This window comes from Mustela nivalis (genome assembly GCF_964662115.1).
Source record: "Mustela nivalis genome assembly, chromosome: 2".
Classification (NCBI taxonomy): domain Eukaryota; kingdom Metazoa; phylum Chordata; class Mammalia; order Carnivora; family Mustelidae; genus Mustela; species Mustela nivalis.
The window spans coordinates 134193607-134221358 of NC_139021.1; the positions used below are offsets into that span (position 1 = coordinate 134193607).

At 36.6% G+C, this 27752-nt stretch overlaps 1 protein-coding gene across 5 annotated transcripts in view; it reads left to right on the plus strand.

Annotated features, from left to right (window-relative positions):
* The window catches only part of MCU (mitochondrial calcium uniporter), a 198952-nt gene that overhangs the window by 149898 nt on the left and 21302 nt on the right, over nt 1-27752 (plus strand). For all 5 annotated transcript variants that reach the window (XM_082716025.1, XM_082716026.1, XM_082716029.1 and 2 more), the window contains 3 exons: nt 8874-8943; nt 24126-24296; nt 25374-25478. In XM_082716025.1, the coding sequence (XP_082572151.1) occupies nt 8874-8943; nt 24126-24296; nt 25374-25478 (346 nt within the window). The remainder of the gene's footprint in view (nt 1-8873; nt 8944-24125; nt 24297-25373; nt 25479-27752) is intronic.

Consider the following 27752-nt stretch of genomic DNA (forward strand, 5'->3'; position numbering starts at 1 on the left):
CATGTGGCTGTCCAATTTTCCCAGAACCATTTGTTGAAGAGACTTTTTTCCATTGGATATTCTTTTCTACTTTGTTGAATATTATTTGACCATAAAGTTGAGGGTCTGCTTCTGGGTTCTCTATTCTGTGCCATTGATCTGTGTGTCAGTTTTTGTGCCAGTGCCATACTTTCTTGATGATTACTTACAGCTTTGTAATAGAGCTTGAAGTCCAGAATTTGATGCCTCCAATTTTGGTTTTCTTTTCCAACATAACTTTGGCTATTTGGAGTCTTTTCTGGTTCCATACAAATTTTAGAATTGTTTCTTTCAGATCTGTGAAAAATGTTGATGGTATTTTCATAGTGATTGCATTGAATGTGTAGATTGGTTTGGATAGCATAGACATTTTAACAATATTTGTTCTTTTAATCCATAAACATGGAATGTTTTTCCATTTCTCTTTATCTTCCTCAATTTCTTTCATGAGTGTTCTGTAATTTTCAGTTATATATACTTAACCTTTTTGGTTAGGTTTATTCCTAAATATCTTGGGGTTTTGGTGCAATTGTAAATGGGGTTCTTGATTTCTCTTTCTGCTGCTTCATTATTAATATATAGATATGCAGCTGATTTCTGTGAATTTATTTTATATCCTGTGACTTTGCTGAATTCCTCTATCAGTTCTAGTATTTTTTGTGGATTCTTGGTTTCCTACATAGAGTATCATGTTGTTTGTGAAGAGTGAAAGTTTGACTTCCTTGCCGACTTGGATACATTTTATTTCTTTTTTTGTTGTCTGATTGCTGAGGCTATGACTTCCAGTAGTAATGTTAAATAAAAGTGGTAAGAGTGGACATCCCCACCATATTCCTGACCTTAGGGGAAAAGCTGTCAGTTTTTGTGCATAGTATAAGAAAGTGGTACAGTTTCATTCTTCTGCACGTGACTGTCCAATTTTCTCAACACCATTTGTTGAAGCAACTGTCTTTTTTCCATTGGATATTTCCATTGGATATTCTCTCAGCTTTATCAAAGATTATTTAATCAAGGAGTTGAGGGTCTGTTTCTGGGTTCTCTATTCTGTTCTGAGGATGATATTCACTGTGGATCTTTCATATATGACTCTAATGATGTTCCCTCTATCCCTACATGGTGGAGGGTTTTTGTCAAGAAAGGATGCTGTATTTTTTCAAATGCTTTTTCTGCTTCTATTGAGAGGATCATAAGTTTCTTGTCCTTTCTTTTATTAATGTGGTATATCACATTGATTGATTTGTGGATGTTGACCCACCCTGCAGCCCAGTAATAAATTCCACTTGGTCATAGTGAACAATCCTTTTATTGTACTGTTGGATCCTATTAGCTCCTTTCTTGGTGAAAATTTTTGCATCCATGATCATCAGGGATATTGGTCTATAATTCTCCTTATTGGTGGGGTTTTTGTCTGGTTTGGGGATCAAAACCATCCAAACTCTATGAGACCATAGAATGAGTTTGGATGTTTTTCTTCCCACTTCTATTTTTTGGAACAGTTTCAGAAGAATAGATATTAATTCTTCTTTAAATATTTGGTAGAATTATCCTGTGAGGCCATCTGGCCCTGGACTCTTGTTTGTTGAGAGATTTTTGATTACTGACTCAAAAACCTTGCTGGTTATAGGTTTGTTTAGGTTTTCCATTTCTTCCTGTTTCAGTTTTGGTAGATTATATGTTTCTAGGAATGCATACATTTCTTCTAGTTTGCCTAATTTATTGGCATTAATTGCTTGTAATATTCTCTTATAATTGTATTTCTTTGGTGTTGGTTGTGCTCTCCTTCTTTCATTCATGATTTTATTTGTGTCCTTTCTAAGTCTAGCTAGGGGCTTGTCAATCTTATTAATTCTCTCAAAGAACCAGCTCCTAGTGTTAAATCCCCTACTATTATTGCATTATCATCTATGGGTTTCGTTAATTTTGTTATTAATTCATTTATATATTTGGCTGCTCCAAAGTTAGGGGCATAAATATTTAAAACTGTTAGATCTTCTTGTTGGATAGAACCCTTTATTATGATAAAGTGTCCTTCTTCATCTCACATTATAGTCTTTGAGTTAAAATCTAGTTTGTCTGATATAAGGATTGCCACCCCACGTTTCTTTTGATGTCTGTTTTGCTAAATAGTTCTCCACCTCCTCACTTTAAATCTGGAGGTGTCTCTGGGTCCAAAATGGGTCATAAGCAACAAATCAATGAGTCTTATTTTTTTATCCATTCTGATACCCTATGTCTTTTGATTGGAGCTTTTACTCCATTTACATTCACAGTAATTATTGAAAGATAAGAATTTAGTGCCATTGTATTACCTATAAAGTCGCTGTTCCTGCAGATTGTCTTCAGTCTTTTCCAGTCTTTGTTACTTTTGGGTTCTCTCTGTGTTCAAAGAAATCCCCTTTAATATTTCTTGCAGGGCTGATTTAGTGTTCACAAATTCCTTTAGTTTTTGTTTGTCCTAGATGCTCTTTATCTCTCCTTCCATTCTGAATAGACTGCCTGGCTGGATAAAGTATCCTTGGCTGCATACTTTTCCCATTTAGCACATTGGCTATATCATGCCAGTCCTTTCTGTCCTGTCAGGCTTCTGTGGACAGGTCCGCTAGCTTTATGTGTCTAAACTTGTAGGTTAAGGATCTCTTGTCCTGAGCCACTTTCAACATTTTCTCTTTATCTTTGTAATTTGCAAGCTTCACTATAACATAGGGGTCAAGGTGTTGACCTATTTTTGTTGATTTTGAAGGGAGTTCTCTGCCTCTTGTATTTGAATGTCTGTTTCCTTTCCCAGATTAAGGAAGTTCTCAGCTATAGTTTGTTCAAACAGAGGCACCTGGTAGCCCATTCTAAGTGTCTGACTCTTGGTTTCAGCTCAGGTCATGATCTCAGGATCCTGGGATCAAGCCTTGTGTCCGGATCCATGCACAGCACGGAGTCTGCTTGAAATTCTCTCTTTCTAAAATAAATAAATAAAATCTTAAAAAAATTTTTAATTTATTCAAATAAACCTTCTGCCCCTTTTCCCCTCCTCAGCTGGGACTCCTATAATATACATATTATTTTGCTTTTTCCTATTATACATATACACACACACACACACACACACTAATGTATATACTAATATACATATTATTTTCTTGAGTTCCCTAAGTCTGCCTTTATGATCTAATAGTTTTCTTTCCCTCTTTTTTTTTTTTTTTAAAGATTTTATTTATTTATTGGACAGAGAAAGAGAGATCACAAGTAGGCAGAGAGAAAGGCTGAGCAGAGAGCCTGATACGGGGCTCGATCCCAGGACCCTGGGATCACGACCTGAGCCGAAGGCAGAGGCTTTAACCCACTGAGCCATCCAGGTGCCCCTTCTTTCCCTCTTTTGAGCTTCCTTATTTTCTTCTGTATCACTGAGCATTGTTCATCCTCATTTTTATTGCCTCCACTTGGGACTGCATCCTGGTAATAGCATTTTTATTTATTTATTTTTTTTAGCATTTTTAATTTTGACTTGACTAGATTTTAGTTCTTTTTTCTCTAGAATAAGTGATTGTCTAGTGTTTTCTAAGCCTTTTTCAATGCCAGCTAGTATCTGTGTAATCGTTGTTTTAAATTCTAGTTCAGACATCTTACTCATATCCATATTGATTAAATCCCTGGTAGTGAGTACTTCCTCCTGTTCTTTCTTTTGGGGTGATTTTCTACATCTTTAAATTATGTCCAGAAAAGAAAAGAAGAAAGAAAGAGAAAAAAAAAATAACAATAACAACCACAACAACAGAAAACAAAACTAAACTAAACTAGATCCTGGGTGTTTTGGTCTGCCAGTTAAAAGAAACTAGATACCCAAATAAGAAAGAAAAACATGTGTATGTGTATATATAAATGTGTGTATAAATACAACAAAAGGAAACAAAAATATATACATATAAAGTATACATAAAAATAAAACGAACAAGAAAAGAATTGAAAAAATTAACTGGATGTATAATGCTAATAGACTAAAGAGTGAAAATACCAAGAATGGTATAAACATACTCTTTTCCCCAAGAGCTGAAGTTCTGAAGCCCTCTTTGATCAGTAAACTGGAGGCGGGGCCTGTTGCACTGATTCTCAGGTGGACTTGCTCTAGTGGAGAAGTGCCTCCAGTGCTCAGAGTTCAGGGCTCAGTGTAAGCAGCCCTGGACTCCACTAGGTGGCACTGTTTTGCTCCCTGAGAGCTTTCAGTGCTGATGGGCTGGATGAATATGGCTGCAAGTCTACATGCCAGCTCACTGCTCTGTGTGGCCATAAGTTGCAAACCACTGTACCGTTGTGCGACCAGTTTCCTGGGCAGGATCCTGGAAAAGGCAGAAACCTGGTGAGGTTCTTGCTCTCTAGCGCCAGAGACAAAAATTTGCACACCCCTGGGTACACTTCCACCACCACCCCCACTCTTCAGTGAACCCTCACAGAAAAGCATCCAATCACTCGTCTCCCCGGTATCCGTCGGAAGTCTGTTCACCTGGCCTCTGACTGAGCTTTTTTTTAATCTCAGGCATATGACTGAGTTTAAAAACTCTGAATTTGGGGGACTCCTCTGGCATGGACCCTTGCTATTCCTTGGGGAGGGGGTCTCACCAGGTTTCTGCAACTTATGGCCGAAACGGTACAGTGGTTTGCAACTTATGGCCACACAGAGCAGTGAGCTGGCATGTAGACTTGCTATTCTCGGCCTGCTTTCCCACGCCTATGCCTGGGAACTCTGCCCCACTCAGGCACCCCCTGTTGTTCTTCGATCCCCAGGACCTGAAACCATACTGTCATACCTGGGATTCTCCCATACTTTGCCACCTGAGCACCTTTGAGCCAGGGACATGCACCCCATCCCCCAGCCATAGCAGACTTCTAAAAGTTCTGATTTGCACTCCACTGCTTTTAATACTTTGCAGTAGTAGCCTCCTTAAACAGGCCCCTGCCCCTCCGCCATATAATTAGAGATATCACACCAGATTTAAGTCTGTACCTCCTACCTCCCAGACTGTGGTCACTTTTCTACTTATAGACTTGCAGCATCTCTTTTTTCAGATCTCTGATTGATTTCTCAGGTGGTCTGAATGATTTGATAACTATGTAGTTGTATTTGAGGGACAAGACAAACTTAGGGTCCACCAGCGACTCTGGGCATCTTAACTTCTGGGATTAATATTTTAAATTGGGTAGCCAGAGTAGGCCTCACTCAGAAAGTAAAATGTGAGCAAACAGTTGAAGGAAGTGAAGGAAGCTGATAGTTACCTGGAGAAATAATATTTTAATCAGAAATAGTAACTGTTGCAGAAGCCATGAAGCAAGAGCAAAGCTGGCACATACAACAAACGGGACAGAGTCTCAAGGGGCTAAAGCAGAGTAATTGAGAGAGAGAGGGGTAAGAGATGAAGTCTGAGAGATAATAGGGTATCTGATAACATTGAGCCTTAAAGACCGCTAAAAGTACTTAGACTTTTGCTCTGAAATAACTACTAAACCAAAGTAAACTTTCCATATTATTAGAAGAAATACATGTGTAACTAAAATAAAGCAAGCCCAAACCATTTAGTAAACTATTTTTAAGAAGAAAGAACACGTAATAAAAGCAAAGCATACAATTTTATAGCATAATATTTGATGACTGAAAGGAGACTAAGTATATATTATATTAATAAATATAAATAGGCTAAATTTCCCTATTGAATGATTCCCGGATCATTCATTAGATCACAAAAAATTATTTAGAATAATTTCTAAAAAAAACTTTGAAAGAATAACAAAATTAGAGGATAGGTAAAGCATAACAGGCAGATACTAACTAAAAACAAATGTAGGGGTCATGATCTTAATATTGGACAAGATTAGTACAAATAGGGTGCCTGGGTGGCTCAGTGGGTTAAAGCCTCTGCCTTCAGCTCAGGTCAGGGTCTCAGGGTCCTGGGAATCTCTGCTCAGCAGAGAGCCTGCTTCCTCTTCTCTCCCTGCCTGCCTCTCTGACTACTTGTGATCTCTATCAAATAAATAAATAAAATCATTAAAAAAAAGATTAGTACAAATAATAATTAGTACAAGAAGCATTACATTAGGGAAAGGGACATACAAGATCTGTATGCTTTCAGTGACTCAAATACAGACTTAAATAGAAAGACTTATAAGGTTTTTGGATATTAAGACTCAAAATCATATAGAAGTCAGTTTCTGTTATGTTAATTAGAGTTAATATCTCAATTTCATAACAAAAAACCCCAAAAAACTAGTTAACATTTATTGAGCAGTTACTCTATGAGAGGCATTGTTCTAAATACTTTACATGTATTACATTTACTCCTCACAGCAAGTTTATGTGGTAGGTACCAGTATTACTCTTTGTCCATTTTTCAGTGAAGAAACTGAGTCTCAAAGAGATTAATGAACTTGCTCCAAGTTGAAGCTGGAGTAGGTTATTGAATGAGAATCTAAATTCAAGCAGGGTGATTACAAATTCTGTGATTTTAACCCCTGTGCTATTCTACTGCTTTGAAATTAATGGGATTGTGTATTTGTGTTGTGTCACTAGACATACTCACTCTAAGTTCAAGAATTGGAGAATAACTAGGAAAATGCTTAAAAGAAAGTAATCAGGCAACAGCATGTTGTTAACAAAGGGCTTATTTTCTTAATATTTAAAGAATTTCTGCAAAATAATATTCCAAGACCAAAAACTAAATTGAAAAAAGGGCAAAGGGTATAAATACTTAGTTCATAGAAAAGCAAATAGAATTAACTCTTAGATAAAAATATGTAAAATTTTTCACTTTTAATATAAGAAATGAAATACTGCTCATCTTTGACACTGGCAAAATAAAGAAGTTTAATGATACATTGTTTTGGAGGTTTTAGGAATCAGATGCTCATTTAGTGAGTAGGAGTATAATCTGCAGGTCTGTGAATTCATGTAAATTTCCATGAAAAACAGTTTGGCAATAGCTTTCAAAATTTAAAGTGTATGTACCTTTAACTTGGCATTTGAACTATTTTATCTTCTGATAAAAGAAGAATTTTCATTCCAGTATCATGTACTAAAATAATAAATGATTGTCAACAGCCAATCATAAAGATGTACCATAAATTTATTTAACCAGTGTAATTTTATTCAGTCACTAAAAACAGTGAGTTAAGTTAGGAAAAAAAAAAGCCAGATGAGTAATGAAACTCTAGCATGCTACCATTTGTGTTTTTTAAAACCTCTGCAAATACATACATATATATATGCACAAGCTTGTATATATATATATAATATCATCTTTGATAGGATATTCAGATTTAACGAGTTACCTCTGGAGAGAATTGTGTTGCTGGTCCACAGGGACCTCTGGAAGTCACTGTAAAGTAATTGTATATATTAAAGTTCTCACCAGCACGAAATCACATTAGTGTGTCATGTTCTAAGTCTAATAGTTTTGATTGATTGCAGTAGTTCCCCCCTTATCTGTGGTTTCACTTTTGTTACCCATAGTCACCAGCAGTCCAGAAGCAGATGATCTTCCTTCTGACATATGGTCAGAAGGTCATTAGTAGTTTAACACTAGGTCACAATCCTGACGTCATTCACCTCATTTTATCTCATCATGTAAGCGTTTTTATCATTTTACATCATTACAAGAAGGGTGAGCACAGTACAGTAAGATACTTTGAGAGACCACCTTTACTTAACTTTTACAGTATATTGTTACAGTTCTATTTTATTAGCTATTGTTGCTAATCTCTTGAGCCTAATTCATAAATTAAGCTTTATCTTAAGCATGTATGTATAAGAAAAAACATGCAGGATTTAGTACTATATCTAGTTTCAGGCATCTCCTCATGGGGTCTTGGGACATAGCCCCTGTGAGTAAGAGGGGACTACTGTATTTACATTTTTATCAAATGTCAGTCTCATATTTCTGCATGCTTTCTTAAGTTGGAAGGAGGCAGGAATTGATAGTCACATGAAGGATATAAAGTCTGTTACGCATCATGATCGTGTTAAGTTACGTCTTGTCATAGAGTCCTAAATGATTTTTCTTCTAGGGCTGATGGAGTGGAATATTACATCAGCCTCAGAGGCAGACATTATTTTTTGGTTGTTAATGCCTTCCTTTAATACTGTCTGTGGCTGGGAAGGTAAAAGGTACAAAGGAATAAATGAATCATTCGACAAGTCAGGAACATATTTAGTATTCCTTTTAAAACTTAGTTTAATTGTGAGAAACTAAGTTCGAGACCTAAATCTACAAAATGACACTACTCTTAGAGAAGGTAGTAAGATTTTAAGTGATTTCCTTCTTATATTCAGAATATGTTCTTACCCTTCAGAATAAGAATAATAATAAGAATATATTCTTATCCTTCAGAAGAAGGAAATTATTAGGGACTCCGGGAGTGAAGCTGCCTGACGAAGTTTTTAAAATTTAAAGAAAAAGGGGGGGGTAGTGAACAGAAAGACTAGATCTCTACCCAATAGCAGCAAATTCATGCTGGAACTACTTAACACCTAGTTATGAACGAAATGGAGGTCTAAAAGCTAGCAAGAGGAAGAAGCATAAAAGTTTAGTTAGACTTGATAGCCCTTAAAACCAATATCGAGTGTCTAAAAAGTAGGTGAAAAAGTAATTGTGCAATATGTGTATATATAAATATGTTTGCTTAAAATTTTGAAAACAAACCAAAATATTCATTATTATTATTAAGATCTTATATGAGTGTGAGAGACTTTCTTAAATGCTATTTTTAAGCTTTTCTGCAAAGAATACATATTACTTAAATAATCAAAAAGTTATTCTATCATATATACACACAGTTGTTGCTCTGTCCTGACCATGGATGTGTCTTTTTTTATTTTCTAGGTGCACCAGAGGCTCTCCTCTTGGCAGAATTTGGGAGCTGTTTATTGCAGTACTGTTGTGCCCTCTGATGGTGAGTTTTGGCAAATCCATTTTTTATGTATAATTTTTTCCCCTTAACTCAGTGCTTTGCATTCTCTAACATATGAATTTATAAATCATACTCCTTTGCTTAAGATGGAGTTGGAATCAGAAGGGAACCTGGGGGGTGGACAGTACTAAAGGAGAGAAATAAAATATGAATGGAGATGCAGTGAATTTAGAGGAGGGATCAGAAAGAAAAAGTAATAGACCCATCAAGTTTTCATAGATCATGGATCATCTTTTCATTTGTGTTTTAAAATCGGGGACATAAGTAAGTGACGATCACAGAAACACCATCTTTGGTATTTCCTAACCATTGGGTCTTCCTACTATATACATCATGATCAAACTCTCTAGCCCCTTCGTGTCATCAGTGTCTAGACAGAAGCAGTCCAAAAACCTGAGACCTCTTGCCCTGATTTTCTTTTCCTTCGCTTAGACTCAGGGCTTTAATACCCTTCTTTGATGTGAGAACGAATGAACAGATGCTTGGGGACCACGTACAGTCCTTTGTGAATGTCCATGATGCTGCAAACTGACAACAGGATGGAGGTTTTGGTTACTGTTACAGTAGTAGGGAAATACTTTCACAACCTTACTGTCATTTCTCTTACCTAGTATCGCACATCTGTAGCTTAGATTGTTTGCTTATATTTATTTCCTCTATATCAAGTTTTGTTTGATAGAATTCTAATTTCAACAATAAACATCAATTTATAGGCAAAACAACCATCAAAAGAGCATCTAGCAAACTTATATACACCTAAAGTGAAGAAGCCTCAGAGGAATTTTGCAAGTCCTAGGATCCCCTGTTACTCCTTAGAGCAGATATTTACAGTGTTATCAGAACCCTCCCCCACCCCAAAGCTCTTTTAACTTAATGCAGTTGCTTTTACCCTATATGGAAGTATTTCAATAATGTAACAATGGTACAGCTGTACTGGGGTATTTGGTGAACATTGTTCTAGGGTATAAATGCTAATAGGTTGCCCTGTGTTGCATAAGGCATTGAAAAAATACACACTTCAAAAAAAAAAAGTGTGGCTCCCCAAATTCCTACCAGTACTGTTTTCCCCTTCTTAAGAAAACCAACTCATATTAGTTATCAAGAAATAGAGGCACATAGGGGCGCCTGGGTGGCTCAGTGGGTTAAGCCGCTGCCTTCGGCTCAGGTCATGATCTCGGGGTCCTGGGATCGAGTCCCGCATCGGGCTCTCTGCTCGGCAGGGAGCCTGCTTCCTCCTCTCTCTCTGCCTGCCTCTCTGCCTGCTTGTGATCTCTGTCTGTCAAATAAATAAATAAAATCTTTAAAAAAAAAGAAAGAAATAGAGGCACATAATAGATTTAATGCAACTTATTATCCTTACTATATCCCCAAATTATACATCTTTCTTATTTTTACTTTTTCTTCTTCTTCTTTTTTTTTTTTTTTTTAAGATTTGTTTATTTGTCAGAGAGAGAGAGCACAAGCAGAAAGAGTGGCAGGCAGAGGCAGAGAGAGAAGCAGGCTCCCCGCTGAGAAAGGAACCCGATGCGGGACTTGATCCCAGGACTCTGGGATCATGACCGGAGCCAAAGGCAGACACTTTATGACTGAACCACCCAGGTGCCCCAATAATATATAAATTCTTAACCTAAGGTCTATGGATGGTTTGGAGAACTAAGTCTGTGTCCCAACTTATTCTTTGTTTTTTTGTGCTGTTCCTTTTTTTTTTTTAAGCTTTATTGAGATATACATAAAATTCACATATCATGTCATAGCATCATAACAGTCTAGCTTTAGACTACTTCCTTCATCCCTCCTGTTTTGCAGTCAGTCCCTTCTCCCACCTTCTGCATCACACAACCACTAATCTGCTTTCTGACTGTAATAAGTAAATCTTTTCCCAAATGTCATATAAACGAACTCCTATAATATGCAGTCTTTGGCATATCGTAATGCTTTTGACGTTTATCACTATTGTAGTGGGTGTTGCAGTTCTTTCCTTTATTTTTACTGCTGAGAAATATTCTAATGTGTGGAAACAATCACATTTTATTTATTCACCAAGCTAAAGATGTTTGAATTGTTTTCCATTTTGGACTGTTAATACTGCTGGTATTAACATTTTCTTAAAAGTCTGTGTGAACATACGTTTTCATTTCTCTTGGGTAGATGCTTAGTGGAATGGCTGGATTATATAGTATATATATTTGACTTTTGAAGAAATTACAAGACTGTTTCCCAAAGCGGCTGTACTACTTTGTATTCCCACTAGCAGCATATAAGTGTTCCAGTTTCCCAGTATCCTCCCCAATACTTATTTGGATCAGTCTTCTTGATTATAGATATTTTAGTGGATATGTAATATTACCTCTCTTTTTTTTTTAATTTATTTGAGAGTGAGTGGGAGAGAGAGCATAAACTGGAGGGTTGAGAGGGCTGGGGAAGAGGAAGATGCGGACTCCCCATTGAGCAGAGACCACTCCAACTTGGAGCTCAGTCCCAGTCCTGGGATCATGACCTGAGCCAAAGGATCAGGACTTAACTGACTGAGCCACCCAGGCACCCTTTTGTGATTTTAATTTGCATTTCACTGATGACTAATGATGTTGAGCATCTTTTTGAAAAAAATATATTTTATTTATTTAATTGAGAGAGCATGAGCAGGGGGTGGGGCAGAGGGAGAAGCAGACTCTGTGCTGAGCAGGGAGCCTGACTCAGGGCTCAATCCTGGGACCCCAGGGTCATGAACTGAGCCAAAGACAGAAGCTTAACCATTTGAACCACCCAGGCCTTCTGATGTTGAGCATCTTTTAATGTACTTATTATACATTCCCATATTTTCTTTAGAAAAGCATTCAGACTTTTTGCCCATTTAAAAAAATTGACCATCTTAGTATTGATTTGTAAGGATTCTTTATATATTGTAGAGCTTTTCCTGTTGCTTTTCAGATAGTTTTGGGAAAAAGAAAGATTTGTTTGAATTATCTTGTTTTGTTAGTGGCCACTCCTATACACATTTGGAAATTCTGTTTTTATTGTCTTCATTGTGTTGAGGGCACAAACTATTCCTCTACTATCTTTCATTCCAACTTTTAACAAACTTGATACAAAAAAAGAAATGAAAATAATGAAATCACCTAATCACCAAAGATGATAGAATGTGAAGCCTTAGTTTTTTGATGTGGCAGAGTTCTCACCAACCTAGGTATGAAGTTGGAAAAGCTGAGAGAGCTTATAGTATTCCATTTTTAAAATATATCTTACAGTTTGGATTTTTTGTTGTAAATAGAAGTTTCAGTTAGGAACTACCAAAATGTGATTGAATTTCTTCTATCACAAAAGCCTTTTTTTGAAAGGGTTCTAAAAAATGGATTTTCACTTTGCCAAGAAAAGCTGCCACGTGAAATTGGAAAGACCTTTAAGTTTTATGTGCTGACAGTTTTGAACTGACTTAGCTTGGAGTAGAAGCGAATTTATGTCAAATTTCAGATGATGTCATCCATTCTAGGGTTCCTATCATTTATTCAATAATTTGAAGTTTTGAAGGATTTGGAAATTATCCCATTTCCCTCCAGAGTGCAACTTGATGAAAACTACTGATTTGTTCTAAGGAGTTAGTTCCTAGTTTTTGTCTGTTAATAAGCATGTTGACATAGTAAAAGAAAAATCTCAAATATGTGAGATTCTCTTACAGAAATTAGAAAAGCTGTTAACATTAATGGTTGTCACCATTTTTGAAAGATTGTTAAATTTCTTTGCCAAAATAACTACCAGAAAAAAAATTTTTTTTGATACTAAGGAAGATCTTGGTATTCTGCACAGATGGTGCATCTTCCAAGCTTAGTAACATGCATATTTATATTGCCTCAGAGAAGAAAGGAGCCCCACCCATTGTAATAATACCTTGGGTTTCTTTTTTTTTTTTCCTTTGCACATTCTATAGTTGAAGTCGCTTCCAACAGCCCTAAAAGAAGCCTTGCCTGTTACCACAGCAGTAATCACCATCATGAAAAGAAGATTTTATCAAAATAGAATGTTTTCCTTTGCTTGATTAAACTTTAGACAGGAGTTTTGCTCTTTAAGAGAAGAGAAAATTTAGTATAAGGAAATGTTTACTTATGGCTTGATTTATTTGGGGATATTTGGGATTTTATGAATGAGCATAATCTTCCAGTTTAAGACCTTCTAGTCATTATTACGAATTTGAAAGAAAAATAATGAGCTTCTTTAACCAAGCAGTAATTAGAAATAGACAACCCTGTGAATTTTCCGGCAGCTGGCGGAAGTTTCTCTGGGGCTAGTCCTGAATAGAAAATTCTCTCAGTTTCTCTACAAGAATTGAAAAACCTTGGGGTGCCTGGGTGACTCAGTGGGTTAAAGCCTCTGCCTTCAGCTTAGGTCATGATCCCAGGGTCCTGGGATCGGGCCCCACATCGGGCTCTCTGCTCAGCAAGGAGCCTGCTTCCCTTCCTCTCTCTCTCTGCCTACTTGTGATCTCTGTCTGTCAAATAAATAAATAAAATCTTCAAAAAAAAAAAAAAGGAATTGAAAAACCTCAAGGCTCTTAAAGATTACCTCCACTCAGAAACTTTAAAATCGAATTTTGGATTTGTAGTCTTTTCTTTTGATACTACATCAAAACAGTGATTTTGATAAGAATTCAGTTCTAAGAGTCTTTTGGTTTTTTTTTTAAAGATTTTATTTTTATTATTTATTTGACAGAGAGAGACACAGAGAGGGAACACGAGCAGTGGAAGTGGGAGAGGGAGAAGCAGGCTTCCCACTGAGCAGGGAGCCCAATGAAGGGCTCTAGCGGGACCCTGGATCATGACTTGAGCCAAAGTTAGATGCTTAACAACTGGGCCACCCAGGCGCCCCTCAATTCTAAGAGTCTTAGGAAATTCTTGGGTTCCTTGCACACACCTAGCCTACCATCATCATCTGGCAAAGTGATCCGTGATTATATTTGTTACCACTTCCTTTTGTGAAAACAAAAAGGCACAACCTTTTAGATATCAAGGATTATATTCAAGTTAACCATGTTCTAAAACCAGGCCCCTATGTGACTTCATTATACAAACCAAACAATAGCAATCTTGTAATTGAAATGGTTTTTATATAGAATTAAAGTTTACTTTATTTAATTTGTACAATTTTCTTTTATCTCTTTTGAAAAATAGGAAATGGCCATTAATTGGGGGTTAGAAATGAGGAAAGTACTTCAGTTTTTGTCAACATTTATTTTAAAAATATGTCAATGTAGTAGTCTGCTAGGGCTGCCATAACAAAATAGCGTAGGCCGGGTGGCTTAAACAACACAAATTTATTTTTTCACAGTTGTGGAGGCTGGAAGGCTGAGGGCAGGGTGCCAGCATGGTCTGGATCTTATAAGAACTCTATTAGCTTGCAGATAGCTACTTTCTGTCTGTGTTCTCACATGGTGGGGAGTGGGGAGAGTTCTTACTCTTATAAATACACAGTCCTAACAGACTGGGGCCTGTCCTTTGTCCTTTATGACCTCATTTAACCTTAGTTACCCCCTAGGGACCCATCTCCAGGTAGTCATACTGGGAATTAGAGCTTCAACATAGGAATGGCAGGGGTGGGGAGGTGAGGGGTAGGGGACGGACACACAATTCAGTCCATTACAGGGAATATGAAGGAAATCAGTTTCTGATGCAAAAAAATAAATTATATCTAAAATTTTTATGTATAAATTGAGTGTTTTCAGGAAATAGGGCCAAGAGAGGAATCCATACCTTTATCAGTGTCTCAAAGAGGTCAGTTACCCAAAAATACTAAGAAATATGGAGTTGGTTTGTATAGTATATACTGTTTTTCTTCTTGTTGCCCTCAATGGAACAAGTCAGATTTGTTTTCTTGAGATTTAAAGGCATTATTGGATGTATTCTATGATTTTAGACTTTGGGTTTTAAGACTCTAGTTTTTAGAGTCTTTCAAGAGAAACTATTAAAGCAGGCATTTTTTTCACATATTCTCATTGAATCTTCTCAACAACCTTGTGAGATATTAGAACCCCTATGTTGTGAGAAAAATGAGGTACAGTTATATTCAGTAGTATGCCCATGGATTCAAGGTGTCTCCTATGATAGAACTTGAGTACTATCTAGCTGAGATTCCAAAACCATGCTTTTCTACTGCACTCCACTGTCTGTGCTTTAGGACCATATTCTGCTTCTCACTACCCAAAAGTTAAAGTAGGTCAAAGGTCAAGGTTTAATAAAGTTACTTTCACAGTAGCACCATTGAAAGCATTGAGTTCTTTTTTAAGTTTTTAAAAATTTTTTTGAAAGATTTTATTTATTTGACAGACAGAGATCACAATTAGGCAGAGAGGCAGGCAGAGAGGGAGAAAGAGAAGCAGGCTCCCTGCTGAGCAGAGAGCCCAATATGGGGCTCGATCCCAAGACCCTGGGATCATGACCTGAGCTGAAGACAGAGGATTTAACCCACTGAACCACCCAGGTGCCCCCAAAGCATTAGTTTTAAAAGGAAAAAATGTTACAGTACTATTTGGGATAGGACTTCATTTTTATAAAAGCAAACAAAAATTTTTAATTCTCAGTAGAATGAGTACATGAATGAAAAGAAAGGAGGGGATGACCTTTTAGCACAAATGGTTTTGACATTTATGAGAAATATTTTCATGAACTCATGTGAAAAGAACCAGAATCAACAAAAGGTACATAGGTTATATGGCTATTTAATGTCAGACTGACAATACCAAATATTCAAAGATGATTTATAACTTTGTGTTTTTCCAACTTTCAGCATTTAAACCTCATAATAACTTCACAAAAATAATTCTACATAGTTCACCGAGATTCAGTTGCTCAAATACTGATTCACCTGAGGTACAAAAGTGAAATATGTAGTTGATGTGATTAAAATTAATTTATAGGGTCACCCAGGTGGCTCAGTTAAGCATCCAACTCTTGGTTTTGGCTCAGGTCATGATCTCAGGGTCCTCAGATCAAACTCTGGACTCTGCGCTCAGTAGGGAGTCTGCTTGTCCTTCTCTTCTGCCCCTCCCCTGCTCTCTCTCTCTCTCTCTCTCTTAAATAAATAAATAAAATATTTTTAAAGAATTAATTTATACTACTGGTTAGAAAGAAACAACTGGATTTATTAAGCTACTAAAGTTATGATTATATAGTTGGGCTTTCTTATATTTCCTACAAATTTACTTGTTTTCAACTGGAGTATTCTTCAAATGATGTTAATATGTGACAGATTTAGTATGTTTAATATTTTATGAATAATGTAAAGAAAATTTCAATGATTTATTTTTCTTAGTTAAATAGATTCTTCTGAGGGTATTGTGAGGCAAGTACATTTTATTTATATATCCTTTACAGATTTCAAGGATATTTTTGACATAATGCATTTTTGTGATAATATAAGGAAGGGCCTTACTATCACCAAAATAATATTTAGTTTATTGTTTTAAAAATGGTCATCTTATGTTTTGTCTAACATATACTTTAATGAGAAAACATATAGACGTTTAGAATTAAACTTATGAATGTAGAAGTTAGTTTTTAAAATAAATTGTGGGGGGGTTGCTGGGTGGCTCAGTGGGTTGGAGCCTCTGCCTTCGGCTAGGGTCATGATCTCAGTGTCCTGGGATTGAGCCCTGCATCGGACTCTCTGCTCGGCGGGGAGCCTTCTTCCTCCTCTCTCTCTGCCTCCTTGTGATCTCTGTCTGTCAAATAAATAAAATCTTTATAAATAAATAAATAAATTGTTGGGGCGCCTGGGTGGCTCGGATGGTTAAGAGTCTGCCTTTGGCTTAGGTCATGATCCCAGGTCCTGGGATCGAGCCCTGCATCAGGCTCCCTGCTTGGTGGGAAGCCTGCTTTTCCCTCTCCCACTCCCTCTGCTTGTGTTCCCTCTCTTGCTGTGTCTCTCTCTGTCAAATGAATAAATAAAACCTTTAAATAAATAAATAAACTTGTTTGCGGGCGCCTGGGTGGCTGGGTGGGTTAAGGCTTCTGCCTTCGGCTCAGGTCATGATCCCAGGGTCCTGGCGAGCCCTGCATCGGACTCTCTGCTCAGCAGGGAGCCTCCTTCCCCCTGTCTCTCTCTCTCTGCCTGCCTCTCTGCCTACTTGTGATCTCTGTCTGTCAAATAAATAAATAAAATCTTTAAAAAACAAATGAACGAACAAATAAATAAATTGTTTGAAACTATTTAAGCATGATACTAGTAAAAAAAATTTGTAAAACATATTAAGAAGAATAAACTTTATTGAAGGACATAAAATAAGATAAAAATAAATGCAGAGTTATAACACATTAATGAATGTGAAGACAACATTTTAAAAATTATAGCTTTCCTCACATGAATTTATAAACTCCAGTGCAATGCTAATCCAAACCCCAACAGGAGCTGCAGAATTTATTCAAAATTTATGTGAAAGAATAAAACTATACAAATACCTAAGATAAATTTGGAGTAGAAAAGTGGGATGAGGGGGAGTTTGCCCAAACTACATATTAAGATATATTTTTAAGCCATAATAATCAAAACAGTGAAATACTGTTCAGGAAAAATTGTAAGTTAGATTAGAGAAACATTGCATATATGAAAATTTGATGTGTGATAAAATTAGCATTGTAAATCAGGAGAAAAGGCAGACTATTCAATAAATAATGCTGTTAGGGGCACCTTGGTGGCTCAGTCATTACGCATCTGTCTTTGGTTCAGGTCATGATCCCAGGGTCCTGGGATCCAGCCCTTCATTGGGGTCCCTGCTCAGCGGGAGGCCTGCTTCTCCCTCCCTCACTCCCCCTGCTTGTGTTCTCTCTGTCTCTCTGTCAAATAAATAAATAAAATCTCTAATAAATTAAATAAATACTGCTGTTAAAATTGACTTCTTACCTCATGAAAGTAAATTCCAGATGGCATAAGGAGGAAAATGTGTAACAAAGAGCTCAAAAAGGAAAATAAAATTTGGCCAAATTTTTATTGGAAACTCAAAACAAGGAGTGCTGCTAACTCTCTTAGCCTTCTTTTTATTTATAATAAAGAAGAAAAAAATGTGTTTTTTCAAGGGATGAATAAATTGTGGTATATTCATACAGTGAAATTCTATGTGGAACTTTGATCCAGGAATGTGATTCAATTTGGATAACTCTCAAAGCATTATTGAGCATAAAAGGCAAGTTGTAGAAGGTTGAATAAACCATTTATGTAACATCTAAATACATCAAAAAACCATGCCATATTTGGTTATTTAATACCATATAGCAAATTATAGCTATACTTAGTTGCTTAAAACAATAATCCTTTATTATATTATGTTTTTATGGATTTGGAATTTAGGAGCAGTTTAGCTGGGCAATTCAGGATCTCATGGGATTGCAATCCCCTGTCAGCTAGGGTTGTAGTCATCTAAAGGTTTGACTGGGGCTGGAGGATTCAATTCTAAGGTGGCTCACAACATGGCTGAGAGGTTGGTACTGGCTCTTGATAGGAGACTCCACTTCTCAATTCTGGCTTCTCCATATGGGCTGCAGGGTAGTCAGGAGTATCAGAGAGTTTTCTGGATTGGGCAGAAGTTAAATACTGGTGGTGGTATTGACTGAAATGAGAAATGTCAGAAATGAGTGGTTCACAGAAGATTAATTCACTTTTAGGAATAAAAATGTACAGGAAAAAGGTGTACAGGAAACTCAGCAGACAGATTAATATAGGTTTGGGACAGTATGAAGGGCGTGGGATTGCCTAGAGAGTGTGTGGATTGAGAAACACAGTGGCCAAGGACAGAGCACTTAGAAACTTTCAAAAGGGATGAATATAAGAAAAAGAACCTATGAAGGAAAATGAGAAAGTATAGAAAGGAAGGTACAGAACAACCAGGAGAGTATAGAATCATAGAAGCCAAAAAGAAAACATTTTATAAAGTGAAGGAGTAGGGTGACATCGTTAGATGTTACTAAAACAGGCAAGTTAAGGGCTAAAATTCCTACTGAATTTAGCAACCTAAATCATACATGACCTGGGAGAAAGTGACTTTTTAGTCAATTGATGAGATCCAAAGCCACTTTGCATTGGGTTGAACTCTGTCACCTTAGGAATATCATTTAACTGTGCCAGGCTTTATTCTTAGCTGCAAAAAAAAGGACATAGTCTATATGATTTCTCTGTTTCTTCCAACACTGAAAGTCTGTGCTTATAGTTTACATTTTTGATGCATAATATTACAGAAAGGAGAAAGAAAAGAAACAGACAAGATCTTTAGTTACTGGAATCATCCATCACACATAAGGTTCAGCTCTAAGTACCTTTGCAGAAAACACCACATATGTGCTTCCTTATTGCACCAGTTCCCTTTCATAAGTCCTTAAGATGTATACAGCTATGTTCGTACATGAGATGATCTATTTTAGAGGAATTTTACCCATTATTTTGAACACCAAATAAATTTCCTAAATGCACTTAACTTTCCCACTTAACGATTAGCTAAAAAAACAAGCATTTTTATTTTACAACTTTTTCTGTACCTGATGCCCCAAAGACATTTTGTTTTTATTTTATTATTTTTTTAAGATTTTATTTATTTATTTGACAGAGAGAGATCACAAGTAGGCAGAGAGGCAGGCGGAGAGAGAGAGGAGGAAGCAGGCTCTCCGCTGAGCAAAGAGCCCGATGCGGAACTCGATCCCAGGACCCTGAGATCATGACCTGAGCCGAAAGCAGCGGCTTAACCCACTGAGCCACCCAGGCACCCGACATTTTGTTTTTAATGTATTCCTTCTTCAACCTCAAATGTCCGTTGTCTTTGCACTTCTCTTCTTAGTCTGGAAAATCCCTTGCCTTTTTGCTTTTGTGCCTAAATCCACTGTCATATTCTCCTCACTATTCATATTGGTTGACCCATAATTTCTTGGTTTCTTTGAAGCACATTGCTGTAGAACATACTTAGATTATTTCTTATTTTATTGATGTGGAAATCAAAGCAAAGATTAAAAATAAACCCAACCAAAGAACTGCCTGATGCAATTTACACTTAAAAAGAATATTTGTCTATAGAGAATAGGAGCTGATAACTGTCAGTAGCTTATAAATATCCATTGTGACTTTGTTACAACCAGCAGCTATTTTACATACTGTAAAACTTGAGGAACTTGGGTAATTGGTTTTGGTTGCAAACCAAGAAATCTGACATTTACATTACAAACTAGTGTGTGGGAAAGGAGACCTGGGGATTTTTTTCAAAAGCGGTATTATAATGAAGATTTGTCAGTCCTGAAGTGTGTTATTCCATGCAGAGTTTCTCAAAGCTTTCATATTTCACTCCTTTGAAAGGCTTCATGATCTTTAGTGTAAAAAGTTAAAATGACTGAGAAAGACCTTAATTTTCTCTGTTGACTTTATCTCAGTTATTTTAAAATAATAACCCCTAAGCACTTAACCTATGAAACATGCTTTAGTGAAATCTTCCATAGTTTGGTGTTTAAGACTCCCATCTTGTATTTAAATTCACCTTTGTCTGCTTCTTGAAATCTGGCTGAACAGTTTTTTTCACCTACAGAGAGAAGATAATGGGGGCGGGAACACAGAAATAAATGTTAGTCATCTAATTTTATGATGCCAACATCATTACTGCCTATAGAAGAAGTGGGGATATTCATGTTAATGGCTCTGACTTTAAGGAAACACTGGACTGGCTAAGGATTCTTTTATTTAAAAAAAAATTGTTTTTTAAATTTTATTTATTTGTTTGGCACACAGAGATCACAAGTAGGCAGAGAGGCAGACAGAGAGAGAGGAGGAAGGAAGAAGCAGGCTCCCTGCAGAGCAAAGAAGGCCCAGTGCTGAAGGCAGAGTCTTTAACCCACTGAGCCACCCTGGCACCCCTAAAATTTTTTTTAAAAAGATTTTTATTTGTAAGAGAGAGAAAGAGAGCACAAGCCAGGGGAGCAGCAGGCAGAGGGAAATTCAGGCTCCCTGCTGAGCAAGGAGTCCAATGTGGTACTTGATCCCAGGACCTTGGGATCATGACCTGAGCCAAAGGCAAATACTTAACCAACTAAGCCACCCAGATGTCCCACTAAGGATTCTTTTAGAAATGAGGGGGAAAATGACAAAATATTCAAATATCTTTACATTAAAAACTTTAGATAGTACTTACTGTATATTAAATTCATATTATTATCCTTGACTTCCTCCTCCTTAGGAAATATAGACTACCCTTTTGGAAGAATTAAAGAAATAGAGATTTTTGTCTTCTTTTTTTTTTAAGTTTTTTTTTAAAGATTTTATTTATTTATTTGATGGAGAGAGAGATCACAAGTAGGCAGACAGGCAGGCAGAGAGAGGGGGGAAGCAGGCTCCCTGCTGAGCAGAGAGTCGGATGTGGGGCTCGATCCAAGGACCAGAGATCATGACCGGAACTAAAGGCAGAGGCTTAATCCACTGAGCCGCCCAGGCACCACCTAATTTTTATGTAAAAATTCAAAACATGTATCCACAGAGGATTCACTGCTATAGGAATTGTTGCCCTGTAGTCAACAACTAGAACACCAGACCAAATATATTTAAAAAAATTGTTTTTAGACATTGGACAATAAGGACAAGACTGTGATCTCTGAGAGAAGAAAAACAAATGGAATTGATTCTATAGTGTCTCAGTGCACAGCCTGAGGCTTTGGCTAAATGCTAAGCCACAAGACCAGGCTAGAATAATTTATAATAACAATTATCAGAATTTGTAAAATGGATAATTGTTAGTGCTCAGAAATTGTTAGGACCAGAAATTATTTGACTTCCCTCCTGTCAGAGAAGAGACATCACTGAATATATGAACATTCAATGTTCATTGAATCTTATTAGTAGGGCCAAATTTGGCCCTGTAATAAAGGAATCTCTAGATCTGTCCTAAGAAACTTTCTAAGAGACTTAAAAGGATCAAAATAATATGCAAGAACCTGTACAACATCCAGCACTGAACAGTGTAAAAGTAATGATGTCTAACCTTGAATCAAAACTTACTAGATATATGAAGACGCGGCAGTGGGGGGAACACAAGAAAAATTAGTCAGGAAGATCTAGAAACAACAGAGATGATGGAATTAACAGACAAGGATTTTAAAATAGTTATTATAAATGTGATCTTTATATTTGGGGGGAAAAGGAAAACAAGCATAATATGAAGAAAAACAGAAGATATAAAAATAAACAGATGTAACTTCTAGAGGTGAAATAAATAATATCTGAGATGAAAAGCAGCTATAGATGGAATTAACAGATTTAGACACGGAAGAAGAAAATATCAGTCCCAATGAAGTGCATAGCAGTTAAAACTATCCAAAATGAAGAGAACCTTATATAAAGAGAACCTTAATGCCCTGTGAGACAACACTGCATAGTCTAATATAACTGGAATCTCAGAAGGAAAGGTGTAAGAGTTAGAAAAAATATTTGAGTAATGGCCAAAATTTTCTTCAAATTTGATGAAAACTATGAGTTCACAGATCTAAGAAATTTAATAACTTAGAAACCATAGAAAGGAATATTGTAATTAAATTGTTGGAAACCAGTGATAAAGAGAAAAGCCACAGGATAGGGGCGCCTGGGTGGCTCAGTGGGTTAAAGCCTCTGCCTTTGGCTCAGGTCATGATCCCAGGGTCCTGGGATCGAGCCCCACATCGGGCTCTCTGCTCAGCAGGGAGCCTGCTTCCTCCTCTCTCTCGGCCTGCCTTTCTGCCTACTTGTGATCTCTGTCTGTCAAATAAATAAATAAAATCTTAAAAAAAAAAAAGTAGCCACAGGATAAAAGACATATGTACAGAGAAATAAAGAAGAATATACATGAACTTATCATATGCTAGACAAACCAGAAGACCTAAGTTCTTTAGAATGCTTAAAAAAAAAAAAAAAAAAGTGTCCAACTAGAATTTTTTACACAGCAAATTTTTCTTCAAAAATGAAGGTGAAATAAACTTCAGAGTTCCCAAAAGTGAGGAGAATTTATTGTCAACACATCTGCCGAACAAGAAATGTTCAAGGAAGCTCTTCAGGCAAAAGGAAAATGATATTAAATAGTGCTTCACAGCCTAGTGCTAACTTATCATCTTTAAATCTTAGCTGCTCATGTAAAAAGTTTACATGAGCTTTAAAATTTATTTATTTAAAAAATTCATATGAAAATTACTTCAAAAGAGTTACTTTATTCAGACACTTGTTTTAGTAACTAAGGCTTTTTTTTTTCCTGTTGAGGAAAAAGATAAGGAAATGGGAATTCTACCTTGTAATGTAGAAAATCTTTTCAGATTTATAGCTTATGATAATGTTTCCTTTAATAATTTTTGTTAGAAAATCCCAAGTAGTTGAGTTTGGCTTCTAGCTGATCTCAGGATGATGTTCAAGAGAACATAAAAAGAATTTTTTTATTATATCATAATATATTCATATTGCATAAGAGAATACTTACTTATCAAGTCCCTTGGAAATAATAATTATACCATAAATATGAATTGACTGTCCTTAAGTAAGCATCTCACTTTTTTAATGTATTTTCATTATATTATTCCCCAGGGATTCTTGAAAGCTGTGGCTACTAAGAGCTATCTCCTACAGGTTAGGGAACCTAGTTCAGCAATCTCTGTCTGTTTAATAAAATCTTCTCAGTAGGGGTGCCTGGGTGGCTCAGTGGGTTAAAGCCTCTGCCTTTGGCTCAGGTCGTGATCCCAGGGCCCTGGGATCGGCCCTGCATCGGGCTCTCTGCTCGGTAGGGAGCCTGCTTCCTCCTCTCTCTCTGCCTGCTTCTCTGCCTACTTGTGATCTCTGTCTGCCAAATAAATAAATAAATAAAATCTTTAAAAAAAAAAAAATCTTCTCAGTAGAACTAGGATTTAGATTCACCAACACCAAAATTTTTATCTCAGATTTCTGGGCAAGTCTTTCCCTGACCTACTTAGAATCTAATCTTTTATGTGTTTTTTTTTTCTTCTTCTGAAGAGTGAATTGTGTGAGCCATGTGATTGATCTTCCATAAGCCAGTTCCCAGAATAACCTTCAACTAAAGCTAAAGGGCATATTCTTGAAACCTTTGAAAATATTTTAAACCACATTGATAATAATAGACCTTATGTAAGACTAGTAATACTGTAACTTATAATGAAATCTGATTATAATTATGGGTCTTTTTCATTCAGATGTGACAGTGGTGTATCAAAATGGGTTACCTGTGATATCTGTGAGGCTACCATCCCGGCGTGAACGCTGCCAGTTCACACTCAAACCTATCTCAGACTCGGTTGGTGTGTTTTTACGACAACTGCAAGAAGAGGATCGGGGAATTGACAGAGTTGCAATCTATTCACCAGGTACAGTCACATTCATTATTAATTCCCACCCAACCCTCATTTCACCCCAGACCACTTATATGTGCACGCACACAGACACACACCCCTCTTCAAAAGAATACCCCACTCTTAACTTTAGAACATATTTTTTTCCTTAACAAATGTCAGGAGACAGTGATTTCTCTCCCACTTTGCAAAGTATAATTGTTCAATTTTAGGACTGTATATATACAAAAAGTCTCATTCAGAAGCATCTGACATATAATGCCCCAGGCAAAGATGAGCAGTCAATCACATTTTATGTTATTATTAACTATTTATTATTACCGTAGGCATAAAATAAACTTTTCTAGTGGTTGAGCCCTCATCTCTGGAGATACGAAATGTTAGGACTTCTTTTTAGATCTTCTGTCTTTCACATGAAAGTTTACAAAATTAAGACATATGTGATTGGAAAAGAATGGCACTAAAAATTCCCATTTGACATAACATTTATCCTACTTATTTATTTAAGTACCTTGGTTTTTTTCCCATTCTTTGAAAAATCTTAAATCTACAAGAAACATAAAAGACTATACAGGAAGTACCTATTTACCCTTGGATTTACCAGTTGTTAATAATTTGCCACATTTCTATACTTTAAGTAGTTAAATATACTTAATTTTCATCTTATCTAGTAATATAATTAGTAGACCAGTATGGTGTACTTTGCTGACCCTAACATTTGTCCCTACCAAATTACTTTTACTCAATCATCTTCCATCATAGATAGATATATGACATCCATTCAGCTCCCCCAGAGACCCTAGATTTCCACATAACACCTATAGATCTATGTAATGATTTTACTTGTTCATAAAGTTCTGTTAGAAAAGTATATTGTTAAATCTTCATGGACTTGAGATCATGAAAGCAAAAAGCTCAGATAATAAAAGCTTTGTTTAGCATAGAACTTGGGGATGAGGCAAAAGTGAACTAGAATTTAAAAGAAGAGATATAATTTTTAAAGTTGATTTTGAGGATTGCTTTTTCCTGCTCATTCGCAATTAATTGTGGACATATGACAAGTTTAAATTTTTACATTTAAATTTTTCACAGATGGCGTTCGAGTTGCTGCCTCAACAGGGATAGACCTCCTACTCCTTGATGACTTTAAGCTGGTCATTAATGACTTAACATATCATGTACGACCACCAAAGAGAGGTAAAAAGTAATCTTGATAAGGTCAAAGAAATGTGGAAGGGCTTTTGGAAAGAACTTCGTTTTTCCCTGGATAACCTTGAGAAGCAAATAATATTCAAAGAAACTGAAAGTCTTACATCCAGATAAAACCCTTTCAATTGAACAACTCATTGGGTACCTCACTCTTGAGTACTTGGGTATTACGCTGACTGAAACTTAGATTCTGCCTTAGACACTGGAATGCTTTATTATAGGATATTGTCACTCTTTCACATAAATGGATATTCCATGTAAATTAAGCTCCTTCCCTCTGTACAAGCTAAAAGTCACATTATTTTAATAACATTGCAGGAGGAATCTTTCAAAAATAAATTATGGACTTCCCTATCCTCTAAAACATTTGTAACAGGAATTAATCTTTTTTTTTTCCTTTCAAGGTCAATAGCGTGAAAGTCAATTAATGTATAATAGTAGTCCTTTGGAACTTCTGATTTGTAAAAATTGTGGTATTTGCCTCAGTGCAAATTTTTTTTTAAAGATTTTATTTATTTATTTGATAGAGAGCACAAGTAGGCAGAGCAGCAGGCAGAGGGAGAGGAAGAGGCAATCTCCCTGCTGAACAGAGAGCCAGGTGTGGGGCATGATCCTAGGACCCTTGCTGGGCAGACGCTTGCTGCCTGAGCCACCCAGGTGCCCCTTCAGGTGGACATTTTAAGAGGGTGCCCCTAAAAACTTAGTAATCAATAATATTTGAATGAACTATTTTAAAGTTAATGCAAAAAAACCCATGATGAACACAATATCAAAAATTTAAATGAAGGCAGTTGGTATTATTGATTTTTCTTTTTATCCCAGACTCTAATCTGGCTCTGCACAGTACTGATGCTAGATAGTTCTCTAAAATAGCCTTTGATTTGGGTCTTTTTCGGTCACTTTTCTCTCTCTGCCCTTGATCTTTATCGTCAATGACTGCTGTTGTTCATGCCCCTTCCATTATCACCAGCCTCCTAAGATGCCCCTTCTTTTTGATTCTGCTTTTGAGAATTGTGTCTAAGGTATAAAATGTTCTCAGTGAAAGCCTAAACATTGAACGCCTCCAAAATCTGGTCCACATCTACTTTAAAAGTTTTTGTCTTTCTCTTACATGTTGTCTACTTTTCCTCTGCCCTCTATTCCTTTGCTGTTTTCTGAACTGTGCCATTCTTTGCCATCTCAGTGTTAGTTCACCTTTCTCGAAGGTGCCTCTTTTCTTTCTTCCTAACCTATTCCTTGTGACAAAATTGTCAAGGTTGGCTCCTCCGTAAAGGTTTTTAACAATCCTATTCTTTCTGTTCTTTCTCACTCTGACTCCCAGCCAACCAGAAGTGACTAATCTGTTCTCTGAATTCTTATTCCTCTTCTTTGTTAATGCTCAGGTGGAAGGCACTGTGATATTTTTTTAAGGGTTTATTTATTTATTTGACAGCAAGAGATTATAAGTAGGCAGAGAGGCAGGCAGAGAGAGAGCGGAGGAAGCAGGCTCCCTGCCAAGCAGAGAACCCAATGCAGGACTTGATCCCAGGACCCTGAAATCATGACCTGAGCCAAAGGCAGAGGCTTATTAACCCACTGAGCGCGGCACTGTGATTTTGTGTCCTGCATTGACTCAGGTGGTCATTCTGTGTTGAGTGAAATAAGTGAGTTAAGGTGGTAGTATTTTGGTTGTTCAGAAGCCAGATTCTCTTCTATGTGCAAACTAGTTGAAATGAAACTAGCTTTAGAAAAAGTCTAGTAAATACAGCAAGAATGGGAAAGTAACCTTTAAATAGTAAGACATTACTGAACCAGACTTTATTACTCTGGAATAACTGGACATGTAGACCAGGGATTGGTAGCTACATGCCAGCGATGCTAATATGTTTTTCTTTATTCCCTGATTTTTGGACTAGAAGCTCTCTTTAAAAAAAAAAAAAACAAAAAACAGAAGTACAGGGGCGCCTGGGTAGCTCAGTGAGTTAAAGCCTCTGCCTTCGGCTCAGGTCATGATCTCAGGGTCCTGGGATCGAGTCCCATGTTGGGCTCTCTGCTCAGTGGGGAGCTTGCTTCCTTTCCTCCCTCTCTGCCTGCCTCTCTGCCTACTTGTGATCTCTGTCAAATAAATAAATAAAAATCTTTTAAAAAATCAAAAATAAAAAAATAAAATAACAGAAGTACAGGCATTAGTTTACTCGGTTTTTTGTTATTGTTTTTGTTCTTTAAATTTGCTCTTTCTTTTCCAGCTTTATTGACATATAATTGATATATAGCATTGTAAGT